The following is a 14,212-nucleotide window of genomic DNA, read 5'->3' on the forward strand; positions in this document are numbered from 1 at the left end:
AATCCTCTTTCAGTAAACTTTAAGCTATCCTATTAAGTCAGCCAGTGCTCGCTACTCCAAATTTTGCTAAGCCTTTTAAGATGGCTGTTGACGCAAGTGATACAGGAGCTGGGGCTGTTTTGCTGCAAGAGGATGATCAGGGTATTGAACACCCTGTATCTTATTACAGTAAGAAGTTCACTCCACCTCAAAAGAACTACAGTAAGCCCTCGCGTTTGGCAATCCAATTAGTCTGGCGAAACTACCGCCAAATGCGAATTTCGCCAAACGCGAGTTCTTTTTACCATATAAATTGCCTATAAAGTGCCTCAATCAGTCTTTGGTCATTGCCAAAGTCCCCCTTTTGACCCCTAAAACACCATCTTTCGAGCTGAAATAAAATCTTTTACCTTCACATATTAATACACATGTAGAAAACAGACCAATAAACAATAAATAAAGCTAATAAGACATGATATAAAGGTTGTAACTAACCGTAAATAGAGTGAAGATAGGCTTGCTTGGCTGGGGACGTCGGAGTGGCAGTGGGGGCAGCTTAGTTGCTACCACCACTTTCCTCATCACTCTCCCCCTCCTCCCCCATAACCCCCTTAGCAACCATTTGTCTCGCTTGATCATCCACTTCATCGAAGCCAGAAAAGTCAGCATCCAGCTTAAAGAGGGCAGCGAAGCTTGGCTGGGGAGGTTGGGGTGGCTGGGGAGGTTGGGATGGCTGGGGAGGTTGCGGCTGTTCTTGTGGCTGTTCTTGTGGCTGCTTTTGGGGCTGTTCTTGTGGCACATCGAGTGGGGAGGGGTTATCAATGATTTCACAGTTATCATCGTCTACGGGAATGGTGGCAATGACGTCTTGGATATTGCGTTGTCTGTCCAGATTCTCCAAGAAAAACTTTGTTATTTTTGCCTGCTTTGACATTTTCAATTTTTCTTGATATTGTTCTTGGAACACTTCAATCAGCTGGCCCAGAAAAACTTTGGTTTTGTTCTCTAAATCATCATCACGTACCAGTGCACAGAGCTCCTCCCTCATTGTGTCACAAATGCCCAACGCTTGGGATAAGATACGTGTGGTGATTTGTGGTGGCTGGCTAGGAGGAGTTTCAGTTGTTTCCTGTTCCATTTCTTCGTCAGCTTCCATCATTTCCACAAGTGTTTGCTCCTTTTTTCCTGACCCCTTTTCTACCATCTCACACACACCTTCCCTGTCCACTGTCTCCATACCTGGTACCTGCTGAACAGCCTGCATAGTCGTGCGTAATAAATCTTCACTGCGTTGCCTCTCTTCTCTCTCCAGCTTTAGATGTGGCAGAAGCGAATTCCAGGCGTGTTCGATTGTGTTCTTCGTTATCTCCCTCCACGACATGCACATTAGGTCTACAGCCTGCTTAATTTGGAATTGCTTCCAAAACTGTTTGAGGCTAACAATGGTTCCTGGTGGGACGTCTCGTAACTCTACCACGTTTGCAGCACGGGATGTGCTGGGCTGGGGGGAGGGAGGAGAGGGGGCAGGGAGGGTGGCAGCGGTGGCAGCCGTGGCGGCAGGGTTACCAGATTCGTCACCTGACTCCTCGCTGCTGCTAACCTCATCTTGGATGTTTTGAAGTTCTGTCCGTTTATCAGTCATTTCCCTCATCGTCTTACGCAGATGCCCATAAAATATGAGCTTTACGTTTGCAATTAACTCCTGGTCGAGTGGCTGAAGCTTCGAAGTTGTATTTGGGGGAAGAAAAACAACCTGGACTGCGGGGTGCCTGTCAACTAGATACTGGGCATGTCTGGGGGCATTATCAAGGAACAGGACAACCTTAAAGGCAATTCCCTTTTTCTCACAATAGGCCTTGGCATCCGGAACAAAGTGGTTGTCGAACCACTCAACAGACAAAGCTTGTGTCATATAGCCACTGCTGTTATGAAGCCAATAGCAGTTGGGTAGGTTTTCATATTGCAGTTTCTGAAAGAATGGGGTTTGGCATGCTTATATATAACCAGAGGTTTCATTTTGCAGTCCCCAGACGCATTGCAAGTAAACAGCACACTGAATTTGTCCTTGGCTAATTTTTTACCAGGCGCCTGTTTAATTTCCTTTGGGATAAAAGTCGACGAAGCGGTACGCCACCAATAGATGCCAGTCTCGTCGCAGTTAAACAGCTGATGCGGTGAATAGTTGCCATCCATGACGATTTTTTTAGCTACTGGTATGTATGCTTCAGCTTCTGCTGCATCAGCTGAAGAAATCTCACCTTGGTATTTTGCATGCTTTAAAGCACACCTTTTTTTGAACCTCTGCAGCCACCCCTTTGATGCAGTGAATGGAGGGGGGTTTTTAACACCTTTTCTTTTACACACACCAGCGTAATATTCCCGCGCAGTTTCCCTGATCTGGATCCCGTCCACACTCACTCCTTCCCTCAGTCTTCGACTTAACCACTGAAAAAGTGTTCTGTTATCACCAGCATATGATTATGCAAAGTTTGTTCTCTCATAGCCCTATGCGGACCATGCTGGCCCTGCCCAGCTGAACCCGGTGTACAGGTAAAATATTTCCGAGCACTTTCACATTGTTTTTTAATATCCTCTTTAGCCTTTCGTAATCTCCTCACTGTTGACTCTGGCACATGTAACGCTCTCACTATGTCACAGTTCCTGCTTCCTTTGTCTATCATCTTGATAATTTTCTCCTTTTCATTCACACTGTACGATTTGTGATGCTTTCCTCGCCTGTACTCACGCTTTTCAACCCGTTTCCCTCGCCCACCTTCGTCCTTGCCGCCACCACCATTGTCCTTACTCCCCCCCGTACCACCTGTTGTGCTGGTAGAGGCCATGTTGGCGGGAAATCGCCAGAATTCGTTCCCAGGGGCACAGAATAGATGCTAGCACAACTGCTCGCACTGCGTTCTGGTTGGTCTGACGTCACCGGGCAGCCGTGTGGTTCAACATGCAGCCGCCAGGGGACCGCCAAGTTTGAATTCAAATTGCCAAGCGCGCATTCGGTGGTCCGTGGCTACCCTACCGCCAAAAGTGAGTTTCGCCAAGTTGAAATTCGCCAAACGAGGGGGCTTACTGTACTCAGCTATTGAGAAAGAGCTTTTGGCCTTGATTTTGGGTTTACAGCATTTTTCATTTTATTTGTGTTTGGTTTTGATCCCAGAGTCATTTATACCGATCATAACCCACTAAAATTCCTTAGTAAGTTTAAAGATAAAAATCAGAGATTGACAAGATGGAGTCTACTTCTTCAGGAGTATTCATTAGACATACAACATGTCAAGGGGAAAGAAAATGTTATTGCAGATTGCTTATCTAGACTTTAGACAGATTGTTTTAGAGTAATAAGAAATTTCCTTTGTAAATTTCTTTTTCTTTGTGGGGAGGTGTTACATTGCCTATGATTTCATCATCCTTTGTATAATTCTAACGTACAGTATGCTGCATGTTTGATCACGATTCGCCTTGTGGCTTCCATAGTGACCAGGCTTGCGTGTTCTACCTCACTCCCCCCTTCTCCCCCTTATAGTAGAGTAAGTCGTTCTTTCTGTTGTTCAGAGCAGGATTGTCAACTCTTTGTCCCCTATGGTTTCATTTGCGCGTCCTTCTTACAAGTTGTATCAAGCTCTGCCGGCCCCTATATAATGAGCTCAGTCTCTGCATTAATTGCCACTTAGATCTACTCCTCATTTTGTTCACATCTCTGTCCTCCCCTGTACAGTTATTATTATTTTTGTGATTGCTCAGGAAGTCTCCGACCATCTAGCTGCTGTGTAATTTGAGTATAAGTGTTATTACATTTTTTTTCTTGTACTGTATGGCATAAGGTGTTAATTCGTAGGCCTGGTGAGGTTTTGTGTTATTCATGTAGAGTTTTTAATGTCAGCCATTTTTAATAATATTTTGTATCTGTAATAATATATCTTGCATTAACTGAGCATTATCCGGTTTTCTCATTTATCAGGGCTCACTTAGATAAATTTGTTCTTGCTAAATTCGTGTTAATAGAGGCTGTTGCAGTTAACCATATATTTAACCTGTTTTTGCCATTACATTATCCTTATGAGTCCTGAATGTTTAGTTGTTAGTTTGAGCATTAAACTTTAACTTGTGATTTTACCTAACTCTTTTGTTTTGAACCTGGAACATTGCGGGACAGTAGTGATTTTAGTGTTCTCACTTGAAGTGTTCATTATCTCTCTCTGTTCCGTAACAATATATATATATATATATATATATATATATATATATATATATATATATATATATAGTGGGGGGTCTCCTTTCTCTCGAAAAAGGTTTAATATGTAAACATCATTAAGGAGGAAAAAGGAACGGTGGAGGATGAGAATGAGGGAGTGGTGACGGGAAGGAGGGTTTAGCTAGGGAGAAGTTTGAAATTTGGAGAAAAAAGGGACAGGGATTGGAGGAGGATTAGAGTTGAGCAAGGAAAATGAGGGATGGGAAATGATGGATGAGAGGTTTGGAAAGAAGGGGTGAAATCTGAGGCGAAAGATGGAATTTGATGAAGGAATGGACGATCGTTGGTGGGTGAGGGTGACAGGCTAGTGATGAATAGTGAAAGGTGAGAAAGAAATGGTTGAAATTTGAGGATGAAATGGGTCGAACTTATAAGAAAAATGTGACATTGGAAAAGAAGTCGTGAAAGCGAAAGATAGAAAGGATAAATCTTGTAGATGAAAAGAGCCGAAAGTTTGGAAAGGCATGGTTGAGAATCGATAAATAAATAAGCTGAAAATTATGGAATGAATAAGTGAGATTTGGAGAAGGAAGGTTTGAGAAGTTGGGAAGAACTGAATGACAGATGAGGAAGGGAGGAGTGACAGGTGTGAAGACAGAGCTAAGGATAGGGAAAGAAGAAAAGCTAAAGGTTGAAGGTTTTGGCAAAAGGCAGTAGATGGTGGAGAAGCAAAAAGTGATGAATTTCAAAGTTGCGGATGAATGGATAAAGGTTATGGAGAGAAGGGGTTGGAAGAAGTGAACGTGGGGGAACGAGAGAAAGGGTATTTGAGTGAAGAGAATGTTAAAGATGAAAGGCGAAGGGATGAAGTGAAAGTTAAAAAAAGTGTAGGTCAAAATACGAAAGAGAGAAAAAGGGAGGGGGCATATGAAAGTAGACAGACCTTGAGAAAGCTTCTCTTTGAGGGGGCGGGAGGGCCGGAAGGCCAAGATGGTTAGAAAACTGGGGTGACTGGGTGCCTGTAGGAGAAAAAAAAAAATGTCTGGAGAGGTGGGAGGGAGGATTATTTTAAAATATTCAGTTATGTAACATATATTTATTATGTTTCTGCAACCTCCATTTTTTTATTCATTTGTATAAAAAGGTTACGTATTCATGTAGAGGGTGTTGGATCTCGCCTTTATAAACGACCTCACAACGACAGATTTCTCTTACATAAAAAAGCAAAATGAAACTGATCTCTAAAACCTGAATGAGATACCGTAAAGTACTGATTTTTCTTTCCACTTTTATGTGCTTTTCTCCTCGTTTTGTTTTGGTATTTTTGCTACGTAATACGTGCTCTCTCTCTCTCTCTCTCTCTCTCTCTCTCTCTCTCTCTCTCTCTCTCCGATATTTATGTATTTGTTTTTGCTAACCTTCCCCCAACTCATTGTCCAAAATTCCACTTTGCACATTCTCTCCTCTACCAACACCATTCCCACAACTTTGGTTGTGGTTGGTTTTGGGGGGTTAAACGTGCAGTGAATTTGACAGCATTCGTTTAAGTGTGCTGGGAGTGCTCCTAATCTAATTAAAAGCATTTTCCTCTCAGTAACTTTTTTGTTTTGGCTAGATTGAGGTAGTGCCCATCTCTGTCGTACATTCTCTTTTTCACTAAGTTTATTGTGGTGTTTCGAATATGTGAATTGATATTACCATGCTTGTTCAACACAGAATTTAAGTAAATGGGTCTTGAATAAGGAATCTTACGAATTCTTTGATGCAGATAGTTAATCTTGAAACTGCATTGAACGAGTCTTCTATTTCGTTGTAACGTCAGATGATCTTACTCGCTGCATGAAATCTAACGGGGTTTGAGAGTTCAATAGGGTGTGTCACGAAACGCATGCCAAACCTCCGACATAACGAAATGGTTGTTTCTTATAACCCAACGCCCAAGTCTCGTTTTTTTCATAGGCATTAATTTATCTTTTCTAATTAGTTTCCTCCCTTCTGAAATGTTGAATGGACTTCTCCTAGTATTAGATTCTCTCTTAATCGGAAGAGTTCACTCCATATTACCGAGAGGAAGATATCAGCAGGTGGATTTTAGCAGCTACATAATGAGTGGGGTTTGGGAAATTAATTTCACAGCAGTTTTATTCTTAAAAACCATACAAGCATCTCCCTGAATATGAAACTCGTATGGCACACTTCATCCAGTATACAACAAAGTGGATGAGAATAGTAGGAAAGATGAGGATCCTGCTCCACTCCCTTCTTTCTGTCGGGGTTGTGCTAATTCCATCGTTTTCCTCTCTACTCTTGCATGGCCCGGGGTGGACCAATTTTACATACTACTCTGAGCGGGTGGGGGTTATCTGTTGATTTTGGGTACTGCTCAGGTGAAGGTGGATGTGAGGGTGATTGAGTGCTCTGGCGATTTTGGAGGGGAGGAATTATATAGCGTAGATAGACAACGTTATTGGATGGTATTCAGAGGAGAGTTGTGCCTAAGCCCATCTGGTGAAGTGATGAGGATTTAGGACATTGTAACGCTGAGCGTCCATGGACGGTAGTGGATCATGCGCTACAGCAGTGTTGCCAGCTATTACATGATATTTTGTCGAAAAATTCTTAAGAGAAAGGGAAAATGTCCCTATATGTATCCCTAAAGTTGAAGAAAAATAAAATCCTCGTTCTTCCTTGTATATTATAATGAATATTTATAATTTTATAATAAAAATTATTTAGGTAAGTTAAGTGTCAGTCAAGATATATAAAATCTCACTGACATGCACAGATTTCACTGGGATATAATGTCACTAAACAAGAGCATATACAGTATTCGTAATATTGCAAATATTGCAAAGACGCCGGCAAACGGCGAGTTAAGCTAACATAAAACATTGACACAGATACTAGTATACTGTGATCCTTGTACTGCGGGTTTCGCAGTATTATTATAACTTCCTGTTAAGAAACTTCCACATCAATTTTTTTTTTTAATGATCTTCACACCAATGCTTTCGGAGCAAAAGCGGTAGTTATGTTTTGACCGTTGCGCTCCTGCGTTCGTGTGTGTGTATGGCCATTTATATATATATATATATATATATATATATATATATATATATATATATATATATATATATATATCATCATCCATAACTAGTCCACTGCTGAACAAAGGCCTCCCCCAACCTTTTCCACGAATTCCTTGACTGAGTCAATCTCTGCCACATTTTCCCTGCAAATTTCTCTGTCTTATCTCTCCATCTCCTGTCTGGCCTTTTTCTGCTACGCTTATAATCTCTTGGTGTCCAGTCAGTCAGCCTCTTGCTCCATCGGTTATCCCTTATTCTTGCTATATGGCCTGCCCACCTCCATTTCTGTTCTCTTATAACTTCTGTAATATCTTTGACTTTAGTCTGCTCTCTCACCCAAGTTGATCTTTTCCTGTCTCTCAAAGATATTCCCAACATTGACCTTTCCATTGCTCTCTGAGAACGGATTAATTTATTTTCCATTGATTTTGTCAGTTTCCAGGTCTCACAACCATACGTCATAGCTGGAATTATACATTCGTTATATACTTTTCGTTTCGTACAAACTGGCAAGCTACTTTGCATGTGTCTATGTTTACCGAAATCTTTCCATCCAACTGTAATGCGTCTTTTTATTTCGCTATCATGATCTTTCGTTAATTTTAGTATTTGTCCCAAGTAGTTGTACTCCTCAACTTCTTCGGGAAAGTCATCGCTTATTGTGATGACGTTTTTTGGTGTTTGTGGATTAAACATTAGTTTTACTCTGGTTCATCTTCAGTCCTACTTTCAGACTTTGTTCAGGTCATTTAACATTTCTTACAATGCCTCTACTGTCTCCGAGATTAGGACAATGTCATCTGCAAATCTTAAATGGCCTAGCTTTTCTCCATCTATGTTCACTCCTTTGTTTTCCCAGTCTAGCTTTCCGAAAATACTTTCTAGGCATGCCGTAAATAATTTTGGTGAAATTGTATCTCCCTGACGCACGCCCTTCTCAATTCTAATTTTTTCCGAGTCCTTATGCAATTTAACTGTAGCAGTTGCCTCTTTATATATGTTTTCGAGCAGTTTTACAATGTTCTCATTCACTCCTTGTTCTCGCAATGAATTTATAATTGCTATGTGCTCCACTGAATCAAAAGCCATCTCGTAATCAACAAAACCTAAGTACAGTGTTTATTATATTCTGTAGTTTTCTCAATTAGCTGATTCATTTATGTGGTCGAATACCCGCTTCGGAATCCTGCCTGTTCACGAGGTTGGTTTTCCTCCAAAACTGTTGTTATTCTGTTCGTAAGGACTTTAGTGAAGAGTTTGTAAATGACTGATAATAACCTAATGGGTCGATAGTTACTAAGATCTTTTGAGTCACCTTTTTTGTAGAGTAAAATAACTATTGCATTACACCATGTTTTAGGAGTTTTCTTCTGTTTTATACAGTGGGTAAATAAGTGCGCAAGCCTATTTTGAACTTCTGCTTCGGCATCCAACAGTAAATCTGTTACTATTCCATCTTCTCCTGGCGCCTTCCCTCTTTTCATATATATATATATATATATATATATATATATATATATATATATATATATATATATGTACACGATTTGGGCCACACACGAGCAGAGCTTTACTTTTTAAAACAACGGGTCAAAATAAGATTTATAAGTTTTTGTTCATATTTTGCCAAACTTGAGGGAATTGTTCAGGTGAAAGCAATAATGAAATGTTAAGACAAAAATGAAGCGATTTAGTTTGAGAACAGTCAGGTCATGGTCATAGGGCAAGGTCAGATTCGTTCCCTGTGGGTTGAGACTCAAGGCCACAGGGTAAGGTCAGCTTAAAAAGCTTTTGTCTGATTTAGACCAAACTTTGTGTAAGGGTTTACGATAAGGTAGAAATAAAATTATTCAGTTTTGAGAACAGCCAAACTTTAGCAGCGCAAGGAAAAGTCAAGCATAAGTGTCTCAGTGTAATGTCAACTGAGACATGTTTTGTTCTGATTTTAATCACTCTTCCAGGAACGGTTTAGGCTCAAGCAAGAATGAAATAATTCAGTTTCGAGAAAAATCAGTCAGAGGTCAAGGTAACAGGGCAAGGTCAGAGTTTGACCCATGTGCTCTGTGTGTGAACAGCGTTGACCTGATTTGGATCAAACTTGGTAGATGAACTGAAGATCACCCAAGAGGTTGATCTAAAACAGTGAGTTAAAGGTCGTCAGATGGCAAGATAAACTTCGGCAGTTTTTATCCGATGCACAGTGGTCTATATGGTAGGGTTCAAGTTAAAGAAGGAAAAAGAACATCGATTTTGAGAGTAATTAGTCAAAGGTCAGGGTTACAAAGAAAAACCAAAAGTCCAGGTCTTTAGGTAAAGTAAACTGGAGCAGTTTTGATGCGATTTACAGCCAACTTGATGGAAGGGATAAGGGGTTTGAAACACTGAAGTCATTTAATTTTGCAAGTAAGATGTCGAAGGTTAAGGTCACAGGGTTAAGTCAACTATTTGGCCCTAAGACCAGTTGGTGGGTGCGGGTGTTGCCTTCTCTGAGTTCTTCTTCTTCTTCTTCTTAAATTCTCATTTTCAAACATTATTCTTCCTGTCACCTACTTTATCTTAATCCTGTGTATTTTACCTGTTATAAGTATTGCTCTGTGTGTGTGTGTGTGTGTGTGTGTGTGTGTGTGTGTGTGTGTGTGTGTGTGTGTGTGTGTGTCTCCGTTTATCTATTCTCTCTCTGTTTATCTATCTGTATCACTTTTCTGCTGGATTTGGAAATAGAAACCATCAACTCATATTTACACAACAGCTTAACAAAAAAGTATGGATGGAAGCTTGACTTAATGCGTTACCACCATTGACACATTAAGCAATATCATCACAAACAACATCAGCAGTATCTGGAATCTGTTACCAGCAAAAGTAGCCAACATGTCTCCTACAAAACAATTCAAGACTAGGTCAGAAAAGTTTTGTCAGGCCTAACATACTGGTAAATTTAATGTTTCCTTGCATCGCGTAAAATTTCCCACCTCGGAATATTGACCTCTGATTAAGTGCGCTTCCTATTCTATGCAATTCATGCGGATGGTAGAAGTGGGAGAGGAGAGCCTTCATCTTTACTATAATTTCCTCTCACTGGCAGAGTACAAACCTATATCTGACATCTTTGATATGGTTCGTAAAGTCTTTTGAGGCACTGCAAGTCTTGTAGCTCGTACGTCTCTCTCTCTCTCTCTCTCTCTCTGTTGATATCTGTTTGTCTGTCCATATATTTATCTACATGTATATCTCAGTCTCCAGCTGTATTGTGTTTGTATATCTTTATATCTATGTCTTTCTGTGTATTTACCAAACTGTATCGCTCTAATGATTTATCCATCTTTCAGTTTATCTATTAATCTCTCTTAGTGGCTATCAGTTAATTAATCAGTCTGTCCAGTTATATCTATCTACCTACCTATGTGTTCGCGTACCTTTGTGTCTATTTGTTCTCCTGTGTGTATTTATTGATCTGTCTGCCTGCTGTCTGTCTGTTTATCTATCTGTATTTCTGTCTATCTATATCAATCTACCTACGTACTGTGCCTGTCTGTGTCTGCCAGTCTGCCTATCTGTTCATTCATTTATCCATTTGTCTATATTTCTCTATTTATCCTTTCATACATCTACCTATCTACAATTCTGTCTGGCTTGCTGGACGGCTAATCTCATATTTCATCCAGGATGCCCGTAACGAGAATGCCTTCCACCTCCTCCATCACCATTCATCTCCACCTCCTCCATCACCATTCATCTCCACTCATCTCTACCTCCCCTATCATCAATCATCTTCATCTCCACCACCTTTGTCACCACTCATCTCCACCCCCTCCATCACCATTCATCTCCACCCCCTCTATCACCACTCATCTCCACCTCCTCTATCACTACTCATCTCCACCACCTCCATCACCATTCACCTTCATTCATCTCCACTTCCTCTGTCACAACTCATCTGAACTCATTTCCACCTCCTTTACCACCCCTCATCACCTCCTCTACCACCCCTCATCTCCACCTCCTCCATCACCATTCATCTCCACCTCTATCACCACTCATCTCCACTTACTTCGACCTCCTCCATCATTCATTTCCATTCATCTCCACCTTCTCTGCCACCACTCATCTCCACCTCCATCACCATTCATCCCCACTCATCTCCTCCTCTATTCTCTCTCATGTACCCATCCAGTGTATCTCGCCATCTTGTACTCCGCCTTTCCTAAAACTTGTCATTATCAGTCCAAGTACGTAGTAAACAATGCAAGATACCTATGGTAAAAAATAAAATGAAAAAGGCTGTACACGACAGTGAGAGAGAGAGAGAGAGAGAGAGAGAGAGAGAGAGAGAGAGAGAAGAGGTTAGTTGTTATTCTTGTTGCATAACTTCAGTCCTTCTGACAGAGCAAACCCGTCGACCACAGGCAAGGGACATTTCTGTGGGGTCGTCCATCGGGTACATTACAGTGCATTCACCGCTTTGAGATCTATTGCTCATTTCCCTGTATCAGCGTGGCAGAAAGTGCCTTACCAGGGTTGGACCGAAGTCTGTATAATAACATGTCGGGACACGTGCATTGGAGGGGTAGGGGGGTAAATGCAGTCGTGACGTCGTTTGGCATTAGCGCTAACACAGAAAATGGATCCAACAATATTTGAACAGGAACTATAATAAAATACCATGGCAACATATGTTATTTATTAGTATTTATTTATCACACTATTTCTAGTAATTTTACGGGTAGATAACATGCTGGTGATAAAAGGTTGATGTTCGTGAGATAATGAAAAGTTGACAGGTTTATGAAGGGTTGATGAAGAGTTGGTTTAAGACAGGTAAGGGGTTGATGAAGGGTTTCTTCCTACCTATGATACGGTTTATAATAATTCAGTAAATATATAGAAATGGTAGGAATCAGAGGAAAAAAAATGTTCACATCCACTCATTTATTACAGAACTGGATATTTTTAACTTCATTATATATATATATATATATATATATATATATATATATATATATGGACTTTGGTCAGTAAGACCAGATCAAGAGAATTGCCCTGATTTTACCTATGACAGCTGGGAAGGGGAGTCGAGAACTCGAGATCACATCAGTTCACTCTCACCCAACCGTGGCTACAAACAGTGCTGCCAGATCGAGGGATCATCGAGCTGCCAGAAGTTCCCTAGATTCACCCACAAAATTTCCCTTTATTTCCCTATCACCTTCAAGTTGATATATATATATATATATATATATATATATATATATATATATATATATATCTACACTTATAATCTTGTCATCAATGTAAACTCTTATTGTTCATTACATACCTTAACCCGCCCCGTCCCGACCACTTTTTGACCACTGGTACCCCCCAATCCCGACCATTTTTCGACCCTTTTTTTTTTTTTTGCTAAAACTTTCGCTTTTGGTGAGAAACATCGAAAATTCATAGAGAAATCGCTCACCTGAGGTTTAAAATACTCATTACAGGTAGGAGAGCATCCTTACCTTACTGGGTTTTCTATCAGGCTGGCACCAAAGAAAACGAGTTCTATGGGAGGATAACTATTTCACACCACTCATAAACGGTATTTATTTATTTACTGTTACGAATTTATATGTAGTACAAGAGTATATTGGTTTTCAAGCAGTAATATAGGCATTATAAGCATTGTTTCACTCACTAATACCTGACCTTTTTTTTGCCACATTACCTGATCATCATTTCTAACTGTTTCTTCCTCTAATGCTATGTAAAGTTTGTCCTCCACATTGTCATTGATTGGGGAATCACTCTGGCCCTGAATTTCGTACCGTGGCATGACATGGCTATACTGGCCAGGTCACTGATAACAGGTGAATTGCTGAGAAAAGGGCATGCAGGGGGGGGGAGGAGGTCATGCTGGGTAAGGCATTGTCTCTGCCTGGCATCTTGTTGAGGAAGGTGTCGCGTGTATACGTACCAAAAATGACTCGCGAAAATTGAAAATTGTGGAAATTATGAACCTTGCAATTGCAGGACGTTGAAGTACGTCCTCGGGATTAGCTGTGACAAAACGTGAGGACGTGGAAGTACGTCCTCGGGACGGCGCAGGTTAAAAAGCCAGCTATTCTTGCTGAAAATCACTCGTTTTATACATGTCAGCTGTCATAAGTTCCAAGTCGAATGGTGTTATTTCAAAGTTGTAAGCAGATGAAGTTTCAAAAGTTTTCTTGGCATGAAGCATTCCATTTAATGCTTCTGTGTTCAGTGAATTTCTAACTTTGGTTTTCATTAGCTTCACTTTAGAAAACACTCTTTCAACACTTGCACTTGAATGAGGCAAACACGGCAAATTTTTCATTAAATATCCAACAAGTGGATATAATGGTATATCATCACCCTTTTTCAAGTCGCCAGTTTTTTGCCAGAATTTGTAAGCAGTAATATCATGTATTACATTCAGTTCTGTGTTTTTGAGTAAACGCCACTCACTGTCTATCTTGTTTATGTTATTTTCAGGCACCAGGTATGGGGAATGAGCCTCTAATGAGGCAATAGATGGGACAGTTTTCATCAGTACATTTTGTGTGTTTAAAGCTTTGAGGTTTGTGAATACTGGGTCCTTCACACACACACACACACACACACACACACACACACACACACACACACACACACACACACACACCTGTGCTGGGATTGTAATCCCTTTCCCCTTGTAACCTTTATTTCCTTACCCAACATTCCTTCCATCTCCCTAAGGACTTCCCACTTCACCTGTCCCTTGTTTCTCTCCGTCCTTGTGCCGTGATCTGTAATCCCTTTCCCCTGGACCTCACCTTCCTTACCCTACCTGCCCTCCCTGTCACCCCTAGCCAATAGCTCACCCCCCCCCCCTTCCACTGCCTTCTGTTCTCTCTCTCTCTCTCTCTCTCTCTCTCTCTCTCTCTCTCTCTCTCTCTCT

General features: G+C 40.8%; 1 protein-coding gene across 1 annotated transcript in view; it reads left to right on the forward strand.

Moving 5' to 3' along the window:
- Window positions 1-2,935: 2,935 nt before the first annotated feature.
- LOC145392114 (putative neural-cadherin 2) overlaps window positions 2,936-14,212 on the forward strand; it is a 613,300-nt gene continuing 602,023 nt past the window's right edge. The window contains exon 1 of the mRNA XM_080266567.1: window positions 2,936-2,959. Coding sequence (XP_080122693.1) covers window positions 2,936-2,959 — 24 coding nt within the window. The remainder of the gene's footprint in view (window positions 2,960-14,212) is intronic.

Source organism: Coenobita brevimanus, chromosome 21, assembly GCF_032717465.1.
Source record: "Coenobita brevimanus isolate Jiangsu-jjx chromosome 21, ASM3271746v2, whole genome shotgun sequence".
Lineage (NCBI taxonomy): Eukaryota > Metazoa > Arthropoda > Malacostraca > Decapoda > Coenobitidae > Coenobita > Coenobita brevimanus.